At 37.7% G+C, this 16,577-nt stretch overlaps 1 protein-coding gene across 3 annotated transcripts; it reads right to left on the bottom strand.

Annotated features, from left to right (window-relative positions):
• Window positions 1-334: 334 nt before the first annotated feature.
• Window positions 335-14,940, bottom strand: LOC108260072 (protein spinster homolog 3). Of its 3 annotated transcripts, none has more exons than XM_017460026.3 (13): window positions 14,833-14,940; window positions 12,067-12,332; window positions 11,894-11,959; window positions 9,749-9,885; window positions 9,448-9,599; window positions 8,744-8,810; window positions 6,833-6,975; window positions 6,566-6,718; window positions 5,987-6,176; window positions 4,785-4,850; window positions 4,606-4,704; window positions 4,304-4,475; window positions 335-1,972 (listed from the first exon to the last, which is right to left on the bottom strand). In XM_017460026.3, exons 2-13 carry the CDS (start codon window positions 12,296-12,298, stop codon window positions 1,929-1,931), a joined length of 1,521 nt encoding a protein of 506 aa, XP_017315515.1. In that variant the 5' UTR covers window positions 12,299-12,332; window positions 14,833-14,940; the 3' UTR covers window positions 335-1,928. The 3 variants fall into 3 exon arrangements, with proteins under 3 accessions (XP_017315515.1, XP_017315516.1, XP_053533185.1); XM_017460027.3 differs by having other exon boundaries at window positions 12,067-12,329; XM_053677210.1 differs by lacking the exon at window positions 14,833-14,940 and adding an exon at window positions 12,485-14,447.
• Window positions 14,941-16,577: the final 1,637 nt, after the last annotated feature.

Here is a 16,577-nt window from a genome sequence, read left to right as displayed (position 1 = left end):
GAAATGAGGAGTGAGGAAGCTTCCAGAGGAGCTAGGAGCGAGGATACACTGGTTTATCCTATGCAGAAGTGTTTCTTGTTGAAAAACCTGACACACATATAAACTCCCCTCCTTATTTACATCTGCCACAATTTCAGCCAAAATGCCCTTTGATGATGTGATGGAATTTTGTGTGAAATCTAATTAAATAATAATATGCTTACAATGTGTATTGTAATGAATTGATCCTCGCATGTTTGGATATGCAAAGTTGCACAAAAGATGCGATAAATTATGTATTGTTCATTAATTCATTGTTGAATAACCCAGACATTTCACATATTATCAGTGCATTTTGCTTTATTAAGAATGTTTTTATTAACCAAACTCCAACAACATAATGGCACAGTACAGTCATCATTAACTGACGTCACTTTGAAGTTAAGCTTGAGAGAGCCAGGATATTCCATTCGACATGTTTCGATTCCTGTCTCCTCACATCGCATCCTTGCAGTCTCCAAAGGGGTGGAGCTAAGACGCAAGGAAAGGAAGCGAGGAAAGGAAACGAGGATGCACAAGAAAATAATGAGAAGCACCCTGGAATGGTCGGTCCTAAAAAATCCCACAGTGCATCACAAAAACCAATGAGCATCGATGCTCACTATGTTCATCATATATTCTAAAGCTCGAAAAAGATGGGGGACAAAATCTCAGCCAACTTCCGCTTACAAATGTAATAAGTAGCTTGTTATTGTTGATGTAGCTCTCAAATGATTACTCACATTGACAAATTTTTATTTTATTTGATGTTCTATATATGCAGTTTGAGTCTATCGGCTATTAAGGGTTTAATGATTTTATCCACTAGCTTGACTATGATTCTGCTTGAAATATTATGACAGAAATATGTTTGATTAAGCTAACAAATTTGTATAACATAAACCTTAAATATTTTGACGTTTTAATTTTTGGTGAGGTTTTATAACGCGAGTATGTAGTCATGTCACCAGAAATTCAGTTATCAGTGCCCCAATGTGTAGTGAGTCTTTAAGTCGTTTCCAGTGCCCAAATGCATGTACACAATATACTGATTCACCACCTACTGAACTAGGGAGCTGGTTGAGACATACCCAGTGTAATGGCTGTGAGTTGTAGTGCTTGGCAGCCACATTTGTAGGCCACGCTGTACTCTGGGAATTGTAGTTTGATACCGATTCTGATGTTCACATGGCACAAATAGACATTTTTACTGAACATTTCTGCTGAACATTTCTGCTGGATATTTCTGCTGGACATTTCTGTTGGATATTTCTGCTGGACATTTCTGTTGAACATTTCTGCTGAACTAAACATTTCTACTGAACATTTCTGCTGAACATTTCTGCTGAACATTTCTGCTGAACATTTCTGCTGGACATTTCTGTTGAACATTTCTGCTGAACTAAACATTTCTACTGAACATTTCTGCTGAACATTTCTGCTGAACATTTCTGCTGGACATTTCTGCTGAACTAAACATTTCTGATGAACATTTCTGCTGAACACGTCTACCAAACATGTCTGCTGAACATCACCTTTTTTCTTCTCTCCTCCCCTCCCTTTCCCAAATATTCCATTGAGAAGAAAAAAAAACAAATTGAGCAACACACAGCAGTAAACATTCACAGGTTTTGTTTTTTTTATACTAACAAAGGAAAACAAAATTAAAAGTAGTTAGTTGTTATGGCTGGTGGGATTAAAGATACTCCTAAAGTATACACATCGACATACTCATAGACATAGAAAATACCATTTGACAAAACTGTACTGTATGTAACTGCACAATGGTCCATAAAAAACAACAACAATAAAAAATAGTATTAAAACATGTTTACAGATATGCCTATGAACTTCAGTGGTTAAATTTTTCTCCAGTAGTTTCAGTGTGCTATTGAGCGTGTGCTTATTGGTCATGTTGACTCTGTGACGGGTTCAGCTTGGTCTGGAGTTTCTCCTGGAAGACACACACATGCAAAGAATAAGCATAAACTGTCTCTATATGTAGACTTTGCACTGCCATGCGTGATAATAGCAGGATTTAATATTAAAGTAATACAATATTGTAGGAGTGTGGATGAGGGGCAGGTTAAATGTGCTGGCCTTCACACCCCTGACTGCAGGCATGTGAGCCAGAAGGAAATAGGTTCCCTCATCAGTGAATATAAATCTGATCATTTGTATTTATGATGCACAAGTCTACTGTGGTGCTTGAAAGTTTGTGAACCCTTTAGCATTTTCTATATTACTGTATAAATATGGCCTAAAATGACTTGGAGGAATTGTAGCCCATTCCTCAGTACAGAACAGTTTCAGCTCTGGGATGTTGGTGGGTTTCCTCACATGAACTGCTTGCTTCAGGTCCTTCCACAACATTTCTACTGGATTAAGGTAAGGACTTTGACTTGGCCATTCCAAAACATCAACTTTCTTCTTCTTTAACTATTATTTGATAGAACGACTTGTGTGCTTACTGTCATTATCTTGCTGCATGACCTACTTTCTCTTGAGATTCACTTCATGGACAAATGTCCTGACATTTTCCTTTAGGATTTGCTGGTATAATTCATAATTCATTGTTCCATTAATGATGGCAAGACGTCCTGTCCTAGATGCTGCAAAACAGGTCCAAACCATGATACTACCCCCACCACGTTTCACAAATTGGATAAGGTTCTTATGCTGGAATGCAGTGTCCTTCCATTAGCCTTCTGGCTTGTCCAAGTGATCTTTAACAAACTGCAGACAGGCAGTTTTAGGTCATATTTTGCAGATAAATCGAACAATTCTCACTCAATTATCACAATCTTTCAAGCACCACTATATTTCTATATCATGTTTGGGGTTGGGCAGGTGCAGCAGGTAGCATTGTTGTCTCACAGCTCAGAGTTTTGCATACCCACCTCCCAAAAACATACTTAAGTGCTATACTATACTATACTATACTTAGCTATACTAAATTGCCCCAGATGTGAGTGAGTATGTGTGTGCATGGTGCTCTGTAATAGACTGGCATCCCATCTAGGGTGTATTCCTGCCTCATGCCCAGGGATAAGCTCCAGTTCAGTTACTGAAGATGAATGAATGAATAATTTTATTAATAACACACTCATTTGGATGTTGCACCTAGTTCCATTGTTGGTCATAGGTAGCAGAGGGAGAACTTACAGTACCCACAGTATTTTGCACTGAAGTAAAAAGAATGAAAATTGAAAATGAAAACCACACATGAGTATAGTATTTAAATAAAAAGTCGGGTCCTTACAAGCACTACATCCACGGTTGCTATGACATAAAAAAGTGGCATAGCTACAAGGATAAAAGAAAATTTTTCATTTAATTATCTGTCAATGCTTTTTAAATGGGATGAATTTCTGTTTTAAAATCCCTGAAATAAAAGACTTCTCTTAGATGACTGATTACATTTACATGGGTTGGTATTTGGGTCAAATAAAATTTTAAATTAGCATTTTTTCCATTTGTAAGAAACTTTCTCTGTACTTCTGTATAAAAGTGATTCAGGGAGGGTTACGTAAGGAACTCAGGAAGTCACTAGATGTCACCAAATAATACCCATGGGTTTGGACATATCACAATGCATCACATCTGAGGTGAAATTTAGCCAGAAATCCTGCATGCTAAATTAACTAGCTAGCTAACTTGGCTAATGTGAGTGATATGAACAAAACAGTTTTGATTGTTATGGAATACTATGACAGGTTTAGCTAGCGTTAAATAAATTGTTCAGAATGTCACGCAGATCGAGATTCAGATACTGAAATCTCACTCATGTATATCTTTAACAAAAGCAAGCTATTTTACTAGCAGTTAACTAGCTGGCTAGCTGTTTGAAATGGAAGGAGAATGGCATATACATGTAAATTCAAAGACCCTGTTTTTTTTTTTTTTTTTTTTTTAAGTCTAAAACAACTTATTGTTTTACTTTACTACATTTTTTTTTATCTCAACATTATATAACAATACTACTACTACTACTACTACTACTACTACTAATAATAATAATAATATTGGTCTATCCATGCATCTAACTAAGCCAAAATGACTAATAATTTGAGCAATCATGAGGGTGTTTTTTGTTGGATTTCATCAAAAATCCTTTCATATTTTTTCACATACCATTCACACCACGTTGATCGCTGCACAACTCCATCACTACACTCTTTCATTCTTGATCTGAAGTGAGTAGAACTGGTACCCCAAGCAAAAAAAAAAAACAACAAAAAACAAAAAAAACACCTATACATTCATTCACACAATTTGGTGTTACCTTTTGTCAGCATCTCAGCAGCTTTCCTGTCCTCTTTGATATATAGGGCAGTCAGGAGGAAGAAAATGCCTCCCAGAACACCGATGAAAGGGCACAGGATGACGCTGTACTCTAGACTGCGGAACCTCCAGTCAGCAGAGTCGGGTTTAAGCTTACTCAGAGCATCTGAGATCTGAATGGTAAAAGTCACAGACACTGGTATGCATTTCATAATTCTATGCATACATTTCTCATACTCTTAGGCTTTTTAAAATTTTATCCTATAAACTTGCAGTATGTATGTATGTGCAATATGTACTTACTATGCCAATAAGATATGGACTTCCTGCATCACCAAGTAGGTGACATGTTAAAATCTGTAAAGCTTCCGCTGTTGCCCTTCGGGTTGGTATAACAACATACTAAAATATAAAGAAAAGGAAAACTTTTTTTGGAGGGTTTTTTTTCCACAATTTGTTATGCACCATGAAGCAACTCTTACCAGTAAGATGTCAGCTAGAATGGCCCAGTTCAGAGAAAGTAGGATTTCTCCAAAACCAATAAAAGTCTGAAAGAGAAAATATGAAAAAATGCTGGTTGGAGATGATATACTGCAAGTGATTGAAAAACTGCGATTTATATGACACTCCCTCCAGGATTTAGAATGAAAAATTACTGCAGATTTTCCACGGGTTTGGGCCAAGACGTGTCGAGTGACATTATCACAATTTGCGTTCAGCCGAAGCAGTCTTCGATTCACGTGCGTCGAACATGAGTACAGCTAAAAGGTCTAATTTCCAACAAACATCACTGAGAAAGACTGCGCAAAACAATTTTGTGCAATTGCAATTTAGTGAATTGAAGTAGTTTTTCGTGAAAAAAAAAGGCACAATAACATTTGCAAATTACATCACAAATTTTGAACAAAAGTTGCAGCAAAATCAAACATTTTTGGCCGCAACAATCACAAAAAACGCTGCAAAATCCTGTTTGGGCAGACATGAACACAGTTCTCTAAAACAAAATTTTATGTGCAAATCAGTGAAGGCTCGTTAGTTTCAGAGTCAGACAAATTGTTTGTACGTGTTTCTGGCTAATAGCTTTAGAATCTTGAAAGTTACAGTTTTCTTCGCTCTCGAACAGGAAAAAGAACTTTCGAACGCCGTGATGCAATGATGGAAGACATGGTCACTGGGTTGAAAAAACATTCAACATTCTGTCCTCTTTACTGAATAAATGTACCAGGCCCTCTCTCTCTCTCTGTTCAGGTCTGGCTCACAAGACAATATAAGCAAACTGTTTGGGCCCCAGTAGCAATCTGCGGGCTCCCTACCAATTCTTGAGTTATGACTTTACTTTTGTCAAAAATTGTCCCTGAAGTTGGGGTCAGAGCCATGATACAGCACACCTGGAGCAGATGGACAGTGCTGATGCTTGAACCCCTGCCCTTAACCGCTGATCCACCCATGAAACCACTGAGCCACCACTGTGTGTGTATTTATATATGTCCATAATTACATAATGGTACCTAATTAGCTAACTAGCCTGTACAAAAATGCTAACATTTGCTGAAGATCCTTTACTTTACAATACCTCATATCTTTCTTAGGACCTTCCAAAAGCTAGAGCCAGCCCTGATCCCACTTAAACCATCAGCAATGTTTGAAGTAAGCAGAAAAGTTGATCAGGTCTCAGGTTACTTACATATGTGGTAGGAATGCTGATGGATGCCAGGACCATGGCGATCCACAAGCAAGGAGCAGAACTGAGCATTCCCACAGCACAGATGAGAGGGTCAACATTGGCCACTTTGTCTCTCAGCTGCCTAGATATTAAGGATCCGATGAAAACGCCAACAATACCCGTCACCACCGTGATTCCCCCAAAGACAAAACTGTGCCAACAAAGAAACAACAGAATACAGAGTGACCTTTGACTTAAAACACCATGCACACTTCGATATATGTTCTCAAACAATTTTAAAAAGTCTAAAAAGTTTGACTTTATAACCCAACTGATTAATTTCATAACTTCATCATAACATGTATATTTAATGAAAGTTCATTGTAGAATTTTGTACGTTTTTTTTATATGTATAATCATCATTAATTTTATACATATAATCATCATTAATACTTTACCTGGACAAGTTGGTAGTGAACTCAGTCATGTTACTTTTTGTCCCACTAAAGTTTCTGAGTCTTATTCTTATTGTACATGCTTACACTGCATTCAAAGGAACTGCTTTAGAAGATGGAGGTCTTGATGTGTTCATGCGTGTACCTGTCTGAAGGGTCACATGGTTCTTCTGAGCACGGAGGAGTGATGCCCTGGATGACTCGAGCCCGAGACATAAAGGTGGGTGTCCAGAAAGCCAATGCACCTGTGACAAAAGCCATGGCAGTCACTCCCAGAGTCGACCACACAAAGCTCCGGCTAATAAAAACAACAACAACAACAACAACCGCACACTCAAAATGGGTAATTATGGACCATCTGGGAACTTTTCAAAACCTTTATGCTTTCATTTGTCTTTTTAGTTTTACCCACTTCCTGAGTAGATATTTGATGTCCTCTAGGTAAGACGTGTGCTCTATACATGCTTCTCCATCTGTTTCGGAGGCGCCTCGTGGAGGGTTGGGGGTCAGGAATACTAGAAGTATCAACCCCAGTATCGTCAGAATTGAGTTCAGCTGCGACAAAACACACAGAGCCTCATTCAATGCCTTAGACTAGAAGTGCGTTAGACGCTGCTCTAATGCTCCAATTTTTACTGCTTCTTACTATGTTTTCAGCTGGTAAACAAAGCTGTCAGTAAATCAGAGAAATGCTTAACTTACTCTTAGCTTGCTACTGATGTTGGTACTTAAATAAAAAGACAAACATACAACCTCAGTTCCAAAAAGTTGGGACAATATGGAAAAAAAAGAGTCATCTGAAAATTCAATTCATCATGTACTATATTGAAAACACATCATTAAGACATTATTTGATGTTTTACTTTGTGAATTAAATAAATTTTTGAAAATATACACTCATTTCAAATCTGATGACTGCAACATAATCCAAAAAGGTTGGTACGGTACAGTCAACTGTTTACCACTGTGTAACAGCACCTTTTCTTTTAATAACACTTAATAAGTGTTTGGGTGCTGAAGACACCAGTTGGTTAAGTTTAGCAAACAGAATTTTCCCCCATTCATCCATTATGCATTTCTTCAGCTGTGCAACTGTATGGGGCCTTATTTTGTGCTTCATAATGTGCCACACATTCTCAATGGGAGACAGTACAGGACTGCAGGCAAGTAATGCTAGCTCCCGCACTCTCTGCTTATGCAACCATGCACTTGTAACCCGGGCAGAATGTGGTTTGGTGTTGTTCTGCTCTGGATAGCAGCATATGTTGCTCCAGAATGTGTACATATCTTTCTGCACTCACAGATGTACAAGTTACCCATGCCATGGGCACCAACACACCCCCATACCATGACAGACACTGTATTTTGGACCTGACGCTGATAACATGATAACACTGATAACAATGGTCCTTTTCCACTTTGATCCGGAGAACACAACGGCTGTTTTGTCCAAAAACTATTTGAAATGTTGACTCGTCAGACCACAAAACATGATTCCACTGTGCTACTGTCCATCTCAGATGAGAATGAGCCCAGAGAAGTCATGATGCTTCTGGACAGTGTTGATGTATGTCTTATGCTTTGCATAGTAAAGCCTTAACTTGCATCTGTGGATGCAGTGGCAAATGGTGTTAATTGACACAGGTTTACCAAAGTATTCCCAAGCCCATGTCAGGATCTCCATTACAGACTCCTGACGGGTTTTAAGACAGTGGTGTCTGAGGGATCAGAGATCAGATGCATTCAGAAGTGGTTTTCAGCCTTGCCCTTTACACACCGAGATTTGACCGGATTCCATGAATCTTTTAATTATATTGTGCACTGTAGAAGGTGAAATGCCCAAAATCCTACCGATTTGTGTTCGGGGAATGTTGTTTTCAAATTGTTGGATTATTCGCTGACACATCTGTTGGCAGATTGGCGAGCCTCGACCCATCCTTGCTCTTGAAGGACTAGGCCTTTTTTGGACACTCCTTATATACTATGATTAGACGATTGCCTCACCTGTTTCACATCAACTTCTTATTTCAACTTGTCACATCGCTATTAGTCCTAAATTGCCCCTGTCCCAACTTTTTTGGAATGTGTTGTATGCATCAATTTCAAAATTAACGTTTATCTTCAAAAAAACTATGCAGTGGATTAGGTAAAACATCAAATACCTTGTCTTTATACCGTTTTTGTTTATATACATCAAAGTACATTTACAAATCACTCCTCTTTGTCTTTATTAGCATTTTCCATACTGTCCTAACTTTTCGGAATTGGGGTTGTACAATATTATAATTCTAGAAGGAAAATAATGTTTTAAGAAGTGTCTTACCCTAAGGGCCCAACGCCAGTCTCCTGTAGCAGTAGCAATTGTGGCTCCCAGAATGTACCCAAGACCACTTCAGTTTAGAAACAATTTGGACAAAAGCAGAAATAACATCAGCATGTTTTTTTTTTTTTAATTAATCCATTTATACTCAGACAAAGTTTCCTTCATTTAGTGCCCCAAATCTGAAAACAGAAGTTTTGGGTAATGAAACATTGGAAAGAGTCTCCAGTGTCAGTGCTTTACAACAGTCAGATGTTGTATTCCTTAGACAGAACCACCTTATAAAGAATACGACTACTATAATATACACTTCTTGAAACCCTTTCTGAAAGGAAAACACTACTCTAGGGTTATATGTAGAACCTTTAATGGTTCTTCTGGAAAGCTTCTTGATTTAACAGTTTCTTTCTGAGTATTGTGGGTTTTCTGCAGTTTTTATTGAGTTTTTCTCCACAAAATTCTACAGAAAACTGAAATCTTCTGATAAACAACAGAACAGTGTCCTGACACCTAATTTAAGTTTTTTCTTTTTTCATCAGCCATTTCCCAGTCTTAGGGCAAAATATGTTTAGGTACTTCATTAAAGCCTAAAAAATAGTATATTTTTATTTCGCACATGTCAGGGCTTACATTAAGAGTTGAGGCTAAAACTGTTGGGTTAACATCTCTGTTTACATCTATTCACACATTATTTATAAAACCCTCACCTTCCAACAGGGATGAAGATATAGAAGAAGGCAATCATGAGGGTTCTTTGGGAGCCAGTGAACAGATCTCCAATAATGGTTGGAGCTATTGTGCAGTAATTGGCCTCTCCAGTACCAGCCAAGGCTCGCATGAGGACCAGCACCCAGAAATACTACAGGACATAATGGATAGACTGGTGTGATGAGAAGTTAGTATATATTACTATGTCACCTGTAGTGTAAGAAATGTTAGTTAAAATGTTGAACAACATTTAAGTAAGCTAAGTTAAGTATGAGACCTAAACCAGAAGTACAGCTGTACCTCTGCCGTGACGAAAGAGCTGCCCATTGTTGTGACAATCCATGCGATCATCCCGCCCACCATGATCAGTTTTCTGTTGTAACGGTCTCCAAGGTACCCGAAGACTGGAGCCAGCAGCATGAAGCTGCAAATAAAAACTGTAAATGGATCAGCATTTTGCCAAAGGAGGCCATGTTTTTCATGCAATTACAGTAAATCCCTGAGTTATTCATTTACAGCACCAAGCTGTACTTTCTATATCAAGCCACTCATATAAAACACATGGCCCATAATGAAAAATATATCAAAGCACTGAACATATGCATACTTTACTATGTTATATAGTGACAATATGCTCATTTTAATTTGAACTAAGCCTTGCTGTTATAACACTTTGTCCACAAAAATAAAAACATAACTGTACACACGAACACATCATTGCAGTTGCACTTGCAGAATGCTTAGCATTCTGAGCTTGACCCATTTTGCGTCATGTTTAATATCTACTAACAGATTTTCAATGGTGTTAAAGTCAGGGGACTTGTGAGGGCCATTCCAAAAATTTCAGTGTAGTTTCTTGTAGTAGTCCATGGTGGATTTTGAGAAATGTTTTGGATCATTGTTCTGTTGGAGAAGCCAATCTCTTTTCAGCTGAATTTGCTGATAATTACTGGAATCCATTCTTCCATAGACCTGTCCAATGTTTTCTGTACCCCTGGCTGCCACACAGCTCCAAAACATAATACATACAACCCCACGCATAACAGTTGGAAAAGTGTTCTTTTTATCGAATACTGCTACTTGCTTTCTACAACATACCTTTGGTGATTGGGGCCATTATTACATTACTTCTTCACCAGTACACAGCAATGCCTCTGGCCTAACCCTAGTTTTGTAATGAGGTCACAGTTAAGGATTTCTTGTGAAAAAATACTTGTCCATGCAGATCATGTTTGTGCAAATAATACTGCAGAGTAGAACAGTACACCACCGATCCTGCATCAGAGAAACCTTCCTGCAAGTCCTTAGTGTCAGATGGGGATTTGTTTTGCCTTTCTGCCCAGCATACCAGCACTTCTATCTGAGAATTTTCTTGGTCTTCCAGACCTTTGCTTGATTTATACAGTTTCCCTTAACTGCTATTTCTTTATGGCATTTCCTATGGTGGACTTTATGAGCTGGAAGCACTTTGACATGTTTTTATAACCTTCCTCTGCTTTGGAAGCATCAATTAAATTCATTTTCAAATCCGCAGTCAGCTGCTTAGAGGAGCCCACGATTGTGGATTGTCAGCACAAGGTTTGAAGAGTCTGAGAATTTATTATGCTTTACTATTGTTATTGCTAATGACAATCCTTGCCCTGCTTAACGAGTTCTAATGAGTCAATTAAGGCCTAACGAGAACTTGAAGGGTGTCCATACATTTGCACATGCAATTTTTTTTCTGCTTTCATGTTCATGAAATGTAAAGTAACGGTCCATTAACATTTGCAGAAAGAAAATTTTATTATGCTGCAGAAATCCAAAATCAAACAAAATATGTAATTTGGCCAGGGGTGCAAATAGTTTTGCATATAACGGTATGGTTTCCACTGAATGGACAATAATATTTTAAGGACATGCAATTTTCTTGAAATCTAATTTCTTGTCAGAAAATGTATTTTGTGAGCTATATTTCTTCCCTGTCACAGAACTGATCAATTATGACCAGATTTGGACAAAATGAGCATTTAGTATCAAATGTCTAAATAATGATACTTGTTCTATGCTATGATGTATATTTTTGAATCTACAGAAATTTCATCCACCATCTGGAAAATGACTGTGTAACACACTGCACTCAATGAACTTTTTACAGTAAACCACCTGACAGTTTCATATCAACATTGCAAACACATCTGACTGTAACTATGCAGTTTTTGCAAGCTCAGACTGTATTCCCTACATCAAGCCATGTCATACTTAAAAAGCAGCTATATTCTGTTATTTAAAAATGAGTGTACAGGTTATGAGAAGGTGACTATGCATTGTGTAGGAGTGAACAGGAAGTCGTCTTGTAATGAGAGCTCTAACACCAGATACTGTATCACACCACACATTTAACAATGATAGGCTCTTAAAGGCACAGATAGATATTCTGTTTGATTGGATATGTAAAGCTGATACCTGTCTGTAATAGTCCAGATGTGCTGTCACTGATGCCAAAGTATTTCTGGAGGCTAGACAGAACTCCTGAAATCCAGAAGAGGATGTGTGTTAGATATAAAGCCCAATGGTTCAGAAGCTTTTCGGTTCCTTCTAACTCTCCTAATACTTCGGAGTTGAGCTTCCTCATTTACCTGCGATAGTGTAGCGGTCCATGTAGTTGAGCAGGTTCACGTAGCACAGCACAGCCACGGCAACGTAAGATCTCCGGCGAGAGAGCTTGCTGTCGTTTACATTGGTGATGAAAGTTTGGTTCTCTTCTGGCTTGCTGTTTATGGAGTTATCGTGGCAGTTCACATTCATGGATGAGCTCAAACTTATTTTTTCTTGAGGCCCAAATGAGCTTTCATGGGTTTCTTCCTCCATGTTGAAGAACAGTTTAACAGTTTTCACACGTCTGCTGGAGGAGAAAAGTTTAAAAAGCCTAAATTCAGTTTAAATGTGGTAGACAGTATTTAAAGGAAATTCCTCCTCCTTCTGAGCACTAATGAAACTGAAAAAGTCATGCCTTGTCCATTCCTGTCCGCTGACAACCGTACTGCAGCTTATTACCTTTGTGGAATGGAATTATTCATATATTCATCTTCAGTAAGTGCTTTATCCTGTCAGGATCCTGCAGAGTCTATCCCAGGAACACTGGCAGTGAAGTGGGAATACACCCTGAATAGGATGGCAGTTTTTTGCAGGGCACCATGCACATACATTCACACCTAGAGGTAATTTAGAGATGCCAATCCTTCTATCAGCATGTTTTTGGAAGGTGGAAGAAAACCAGCGAACCCAGAGGAAACCCACAGTTCAGTGTAACCCGAGCTCAGGATTGAACCAGGGACCATGCAAACGACAAAGCTACCCACTGCATCACCATGATGACAAACGTAATATTTAACACATCAGGTGAAAAACAAAATAAAATCAACACTGCAAACTAAAATATCATGTATTTTCCCCATAAACCATAGTTGTTGTTTTTTTTTTTATTTAAGATTTCATTTTCTACTATTTAGATTTCTAAACACTTCAGGAAACATTCAGGTTTTCCTGAAAAGTTGTTTCTTTGTCGATGTATCTCAATCTCAATGTTGTAGCGATGTCAGAGTATCTTATAGGCAGAAGAATTTTTTTTTTCTGTTTGCCAGAATTCGTCAGAGCAACATCAGATGGATTTGTCCAACCCACCACACATTTTTCATTATATTATTATACCTTTTTCTGCACCAGTGGTCACCAACCCTCTTCCTTGAAATCTACCTTCCTCCAATCAAAGCTTTCCAGGGACAGGGTTGGTGACCACTGTTCTAGACATTTGAACTAATTTCACCATTGCAATTGTCGTGTTCTTCTGGCAGACAATTTTGCTTCATGTTCCCAGTATGTTACTGGGAGTCAGAGTCAAAATAAATGACAATTTAAATTAAGGGTGTATGTGCTATTTTAGTCTTTCACTATCTTGGCACAATGCACCAGCACAAGAGTTCAGTAATAAAAACAGATTCCTATATCTTTGCTAGTTCCTCGATAATTTTGAATGAGTCTTATTCAGTTGAACAAGAGAAGCCAAGGCTTGGAGTTGCAGAAAATTCATAATGTCTATTCGGGGTCATTTGCTCAAAAAGTTTACAAACCCAAGCTCTAGGCAAATTCTATAATCCAATGATAAATCATGTGACCTATATGTTCTTTACCCAAATTTTTATTGTTATTTTAAATCATCATCATCATCATCATCATAATCATCATCATCATAAGGGGGAAAAAACGAGGAGGAAAGAATAAAAACCTCAGACTGCAAAAATTTCACTTGGATCAATTTTCTGGATGTATGTCAGCACTGACTGCCAACATTAAAAAATCTTTGACATCAATCTTTTGTGGAGTACAGAATCTTCTCTAGTGTAAGATTATACATAAGATCACTGACCCAATGACTAAAAGCAGGTGGAGCGCTATCATTCCATTTAAGCAATATGTAGACATGTAGCTAGTGCAGTCAAAAAAGTAACCATATTTTAAGCATTGTTATCTAAGCACAGTTCTGGTGAGGTTAAACCAAATACCACTAGCGTGGGGGAAGGATTAATGAATATATGCAAAACTCCTGAAAGGATATTAAGTATTGATTGACAGTGGACATAACCAAAATATGTGTGTGTATGATTAGCTATCACAACTCCACACCTATCACACAAGGAGCCTACATTTGGGGAATTTTGCTTTTGTCGAGTGTAGGTGGTGGACTACTTTAAATTGAATAATTGTATGTTGTAAACAAATTGAGGTTCAATGAATCTTATTTATAATATCTTGCCATATCTCCTCCTCTTTCCTGTTGTTGCTTCAGTTCTGTTACAAATTTTAAATTCTGATCAAAATTCTAATCAAAGAATATATCATGCCAATAATATTTTTACAAAGTGGGTTGATTTTTGAAAGGTATCAAGTAGTGATTTTTGTAGGTAATGCTGGGAAGTGAGTAGTGTTTGATGTCATAGAGCTGTGAATCTGTAGTGACCTATATTGGGTTTTTTTTTTTTACAGCATTCATTCAAAACAGTTTGGAGCTGCTGATTAAGATCTGGACATGTTCATGTTCCTGAGTACCACAAAAACCATCAACAGTACCCCAACTGTGTGCTCAAGTGTTTTCCCCACAAAACACCACACAGCACCATGCAATTGTCTCACTACAGCTCGACACAGAACACAACCGGTGTTTCAGTTTTTGAGATTTTGAGTAAAACTGTCAGATCGAGATCACATAATAAATAACATTACCAATAAATCATATGACCTGCCCAAGTGATACATTAACCCTCTGTTACAGAGTAATTGAATGTTAACAGATCTTATACAGGTATTTAACATTCTTAATCATAAATTATCTACATAAATACACTGACCTGAGCACAGTCCTGAAGTGGTAAATTTCAATGCATGTATTTTTTCATTTGGCCTCTTCTTTAAGAGACTATGTGCTGCAGAGATGCCTTGATTGTGTGTGTGATATCCCTTCCATTTCAATTAAATACCTGATTATAAAGTTTGAGCTAAGCCCTGCCCCCATGTCTCCTCCTTCTGGTTACATGTTTGCAAATGTTTCATTTTGTGACGCAAAATGCACTCGAAGCCAATTGCATGGGGTTGTTGTTTTTGTTTTTGCTTCCTCCTCTTAGTATTGGCAGCCATACACTCCTCAGACCTGTCACACAGCTTTCTTTTAGAAAAACTCTGGGGAAATGTGAACTTTTTGTCTCAAATGAAACATATGACTCAGTTCTAGAAGATGCTATTTCTTCTAAAGCATGTATAACTTAACTCTGGCATTTGCATTGAGAGACATGCTGAACAGACCTTCAGTGTATTTTATTGTTTTGACTTTCTTGTTTCCACATTGTGACTGGAGACTGGTATAAAAGCAGAATCAGATCAGAGCACAAAACCTTTGACCGCTGAGCCAGTATAGTTCAAAGATTAATCACACTGGAATCGGAAGAGAAAACACGGCTCACCCCAAGTTTTTTTTTTAATTCTGCACCACTTTCTCAACTGGAATATATAATTAATACAATTTACAAGATGAGTTATAATCTAACAGCAAACTGGGTAAATGCTTCATATTCAATGTAACAGTGATGGAAACTTTTGTTTGAAATAAAACAGCCTTATCGTGTTCCGTAACAGAGATGTGGACATCACGGATCATGGAAACACGCACAGAAAAAAGCCAATGTTGTTTAATATAGTTCTCTTTTCTATAAACCTAGTTATACAGAATTCTCAGTAGCATGATGCTTATTTGTGAACCAGACATTTTTAAAGAAATCCATAATTCTCCCCTGTTTCTGCGTAAGACGTTAATACTACGAGTCAGCCATAGGAAAGCAATCACACTTCATCAGGAACAGTTATAACCTCTGTCATGATATTAAAGCTGTGATTCTTGTCATGCAATAGCAGTTGATTTAAGTGAGGAAAAAATGTCTTTGTTTCGAACTATGTTGTTGATTTATCTGAAACTGTGGTGATGCAATTAGATGTTGCATTATTTGAGTGTCGTAGTCTACTCAATAACTTACAATCTGTATAATTAACCACTGTACTATACTGTAACTTACTTGTAGATAGAACAGTAGCTTAACATAGAAACCTGGCAAATTAAAAAAGAAATAAGGTGAAAGATGGGTGAAAATTGCATGCTTCGATTCTGTGCATGAAACCACTACTGGCCTGTTCACACCGGGACTATCCATTTTTTGCCACGTTTTTTGTGTATACACCCACGTGTTAAACTGCGATCATACTAGGCTTTAAACACGCGTATTTCTGTCTGGATAATATTTGGGCAGGAACAAAATTTGACATCAACTCTCAAAACGTTCGCTGCTTCACACATAAGTTGTTTTTATAATCTTTAAAGGCAGTGTTGTAAAGTACAGGATAGCTCGATACCGCTAACATTACTGCTTCCATTTATGAATTTCTTCTTTTTTTTAACTAAAAAGGTCACGCAGTGACGTTGCGATCATCTATTGGTCACACGTCTTCACGTGATACGATTACGCAGGTCAGAGTTCATTGAATTTGAACTTAAATTTGAGCATAATACGAAAATTCTACGCATGAGCTTGCGTTTCCGGTCTGCTGT

Source organism: Ictalurus punctatus, chromosome 28 (assembly GCF_001660625.3).
Source record: "Ictalurus punctatus breed USDA103 chromosome 28, Coco_2.0, whole genome shotgun sequence".
Taxonomy (NCBI): domain Eukaryota; kingdom Metazoa; phylum Chordata; class Actinopteri; order Siluriformes; family Ictaluridae; genus Ictalurus; species Ictalurus punctatus.
This window is presented reverse-complemented; position numbering and strand designations above follow the sequence as displayed.

Coding starts and splice junctions, on each gene's coding strand:
- LOC108260072 (XM_053677210.1), bottom strand. CDS start 12,507: ATGAATAATTCCATTCCACAAAG. Junction 11,960..12,066: donor GGACCGCTACACTATCGCAG/GTAAATGAGGAA, acceptor TCTGGATTTCAG/GAGTTCTGTCTAGCCTCCAG. Junction 1,973..4,303: donor TGCTGAGATGCTGACAAAAG/GTAACACCAAAT, acceptor TGTGTCTTCCAG/GAGAAACTCCAGACCAAGCT.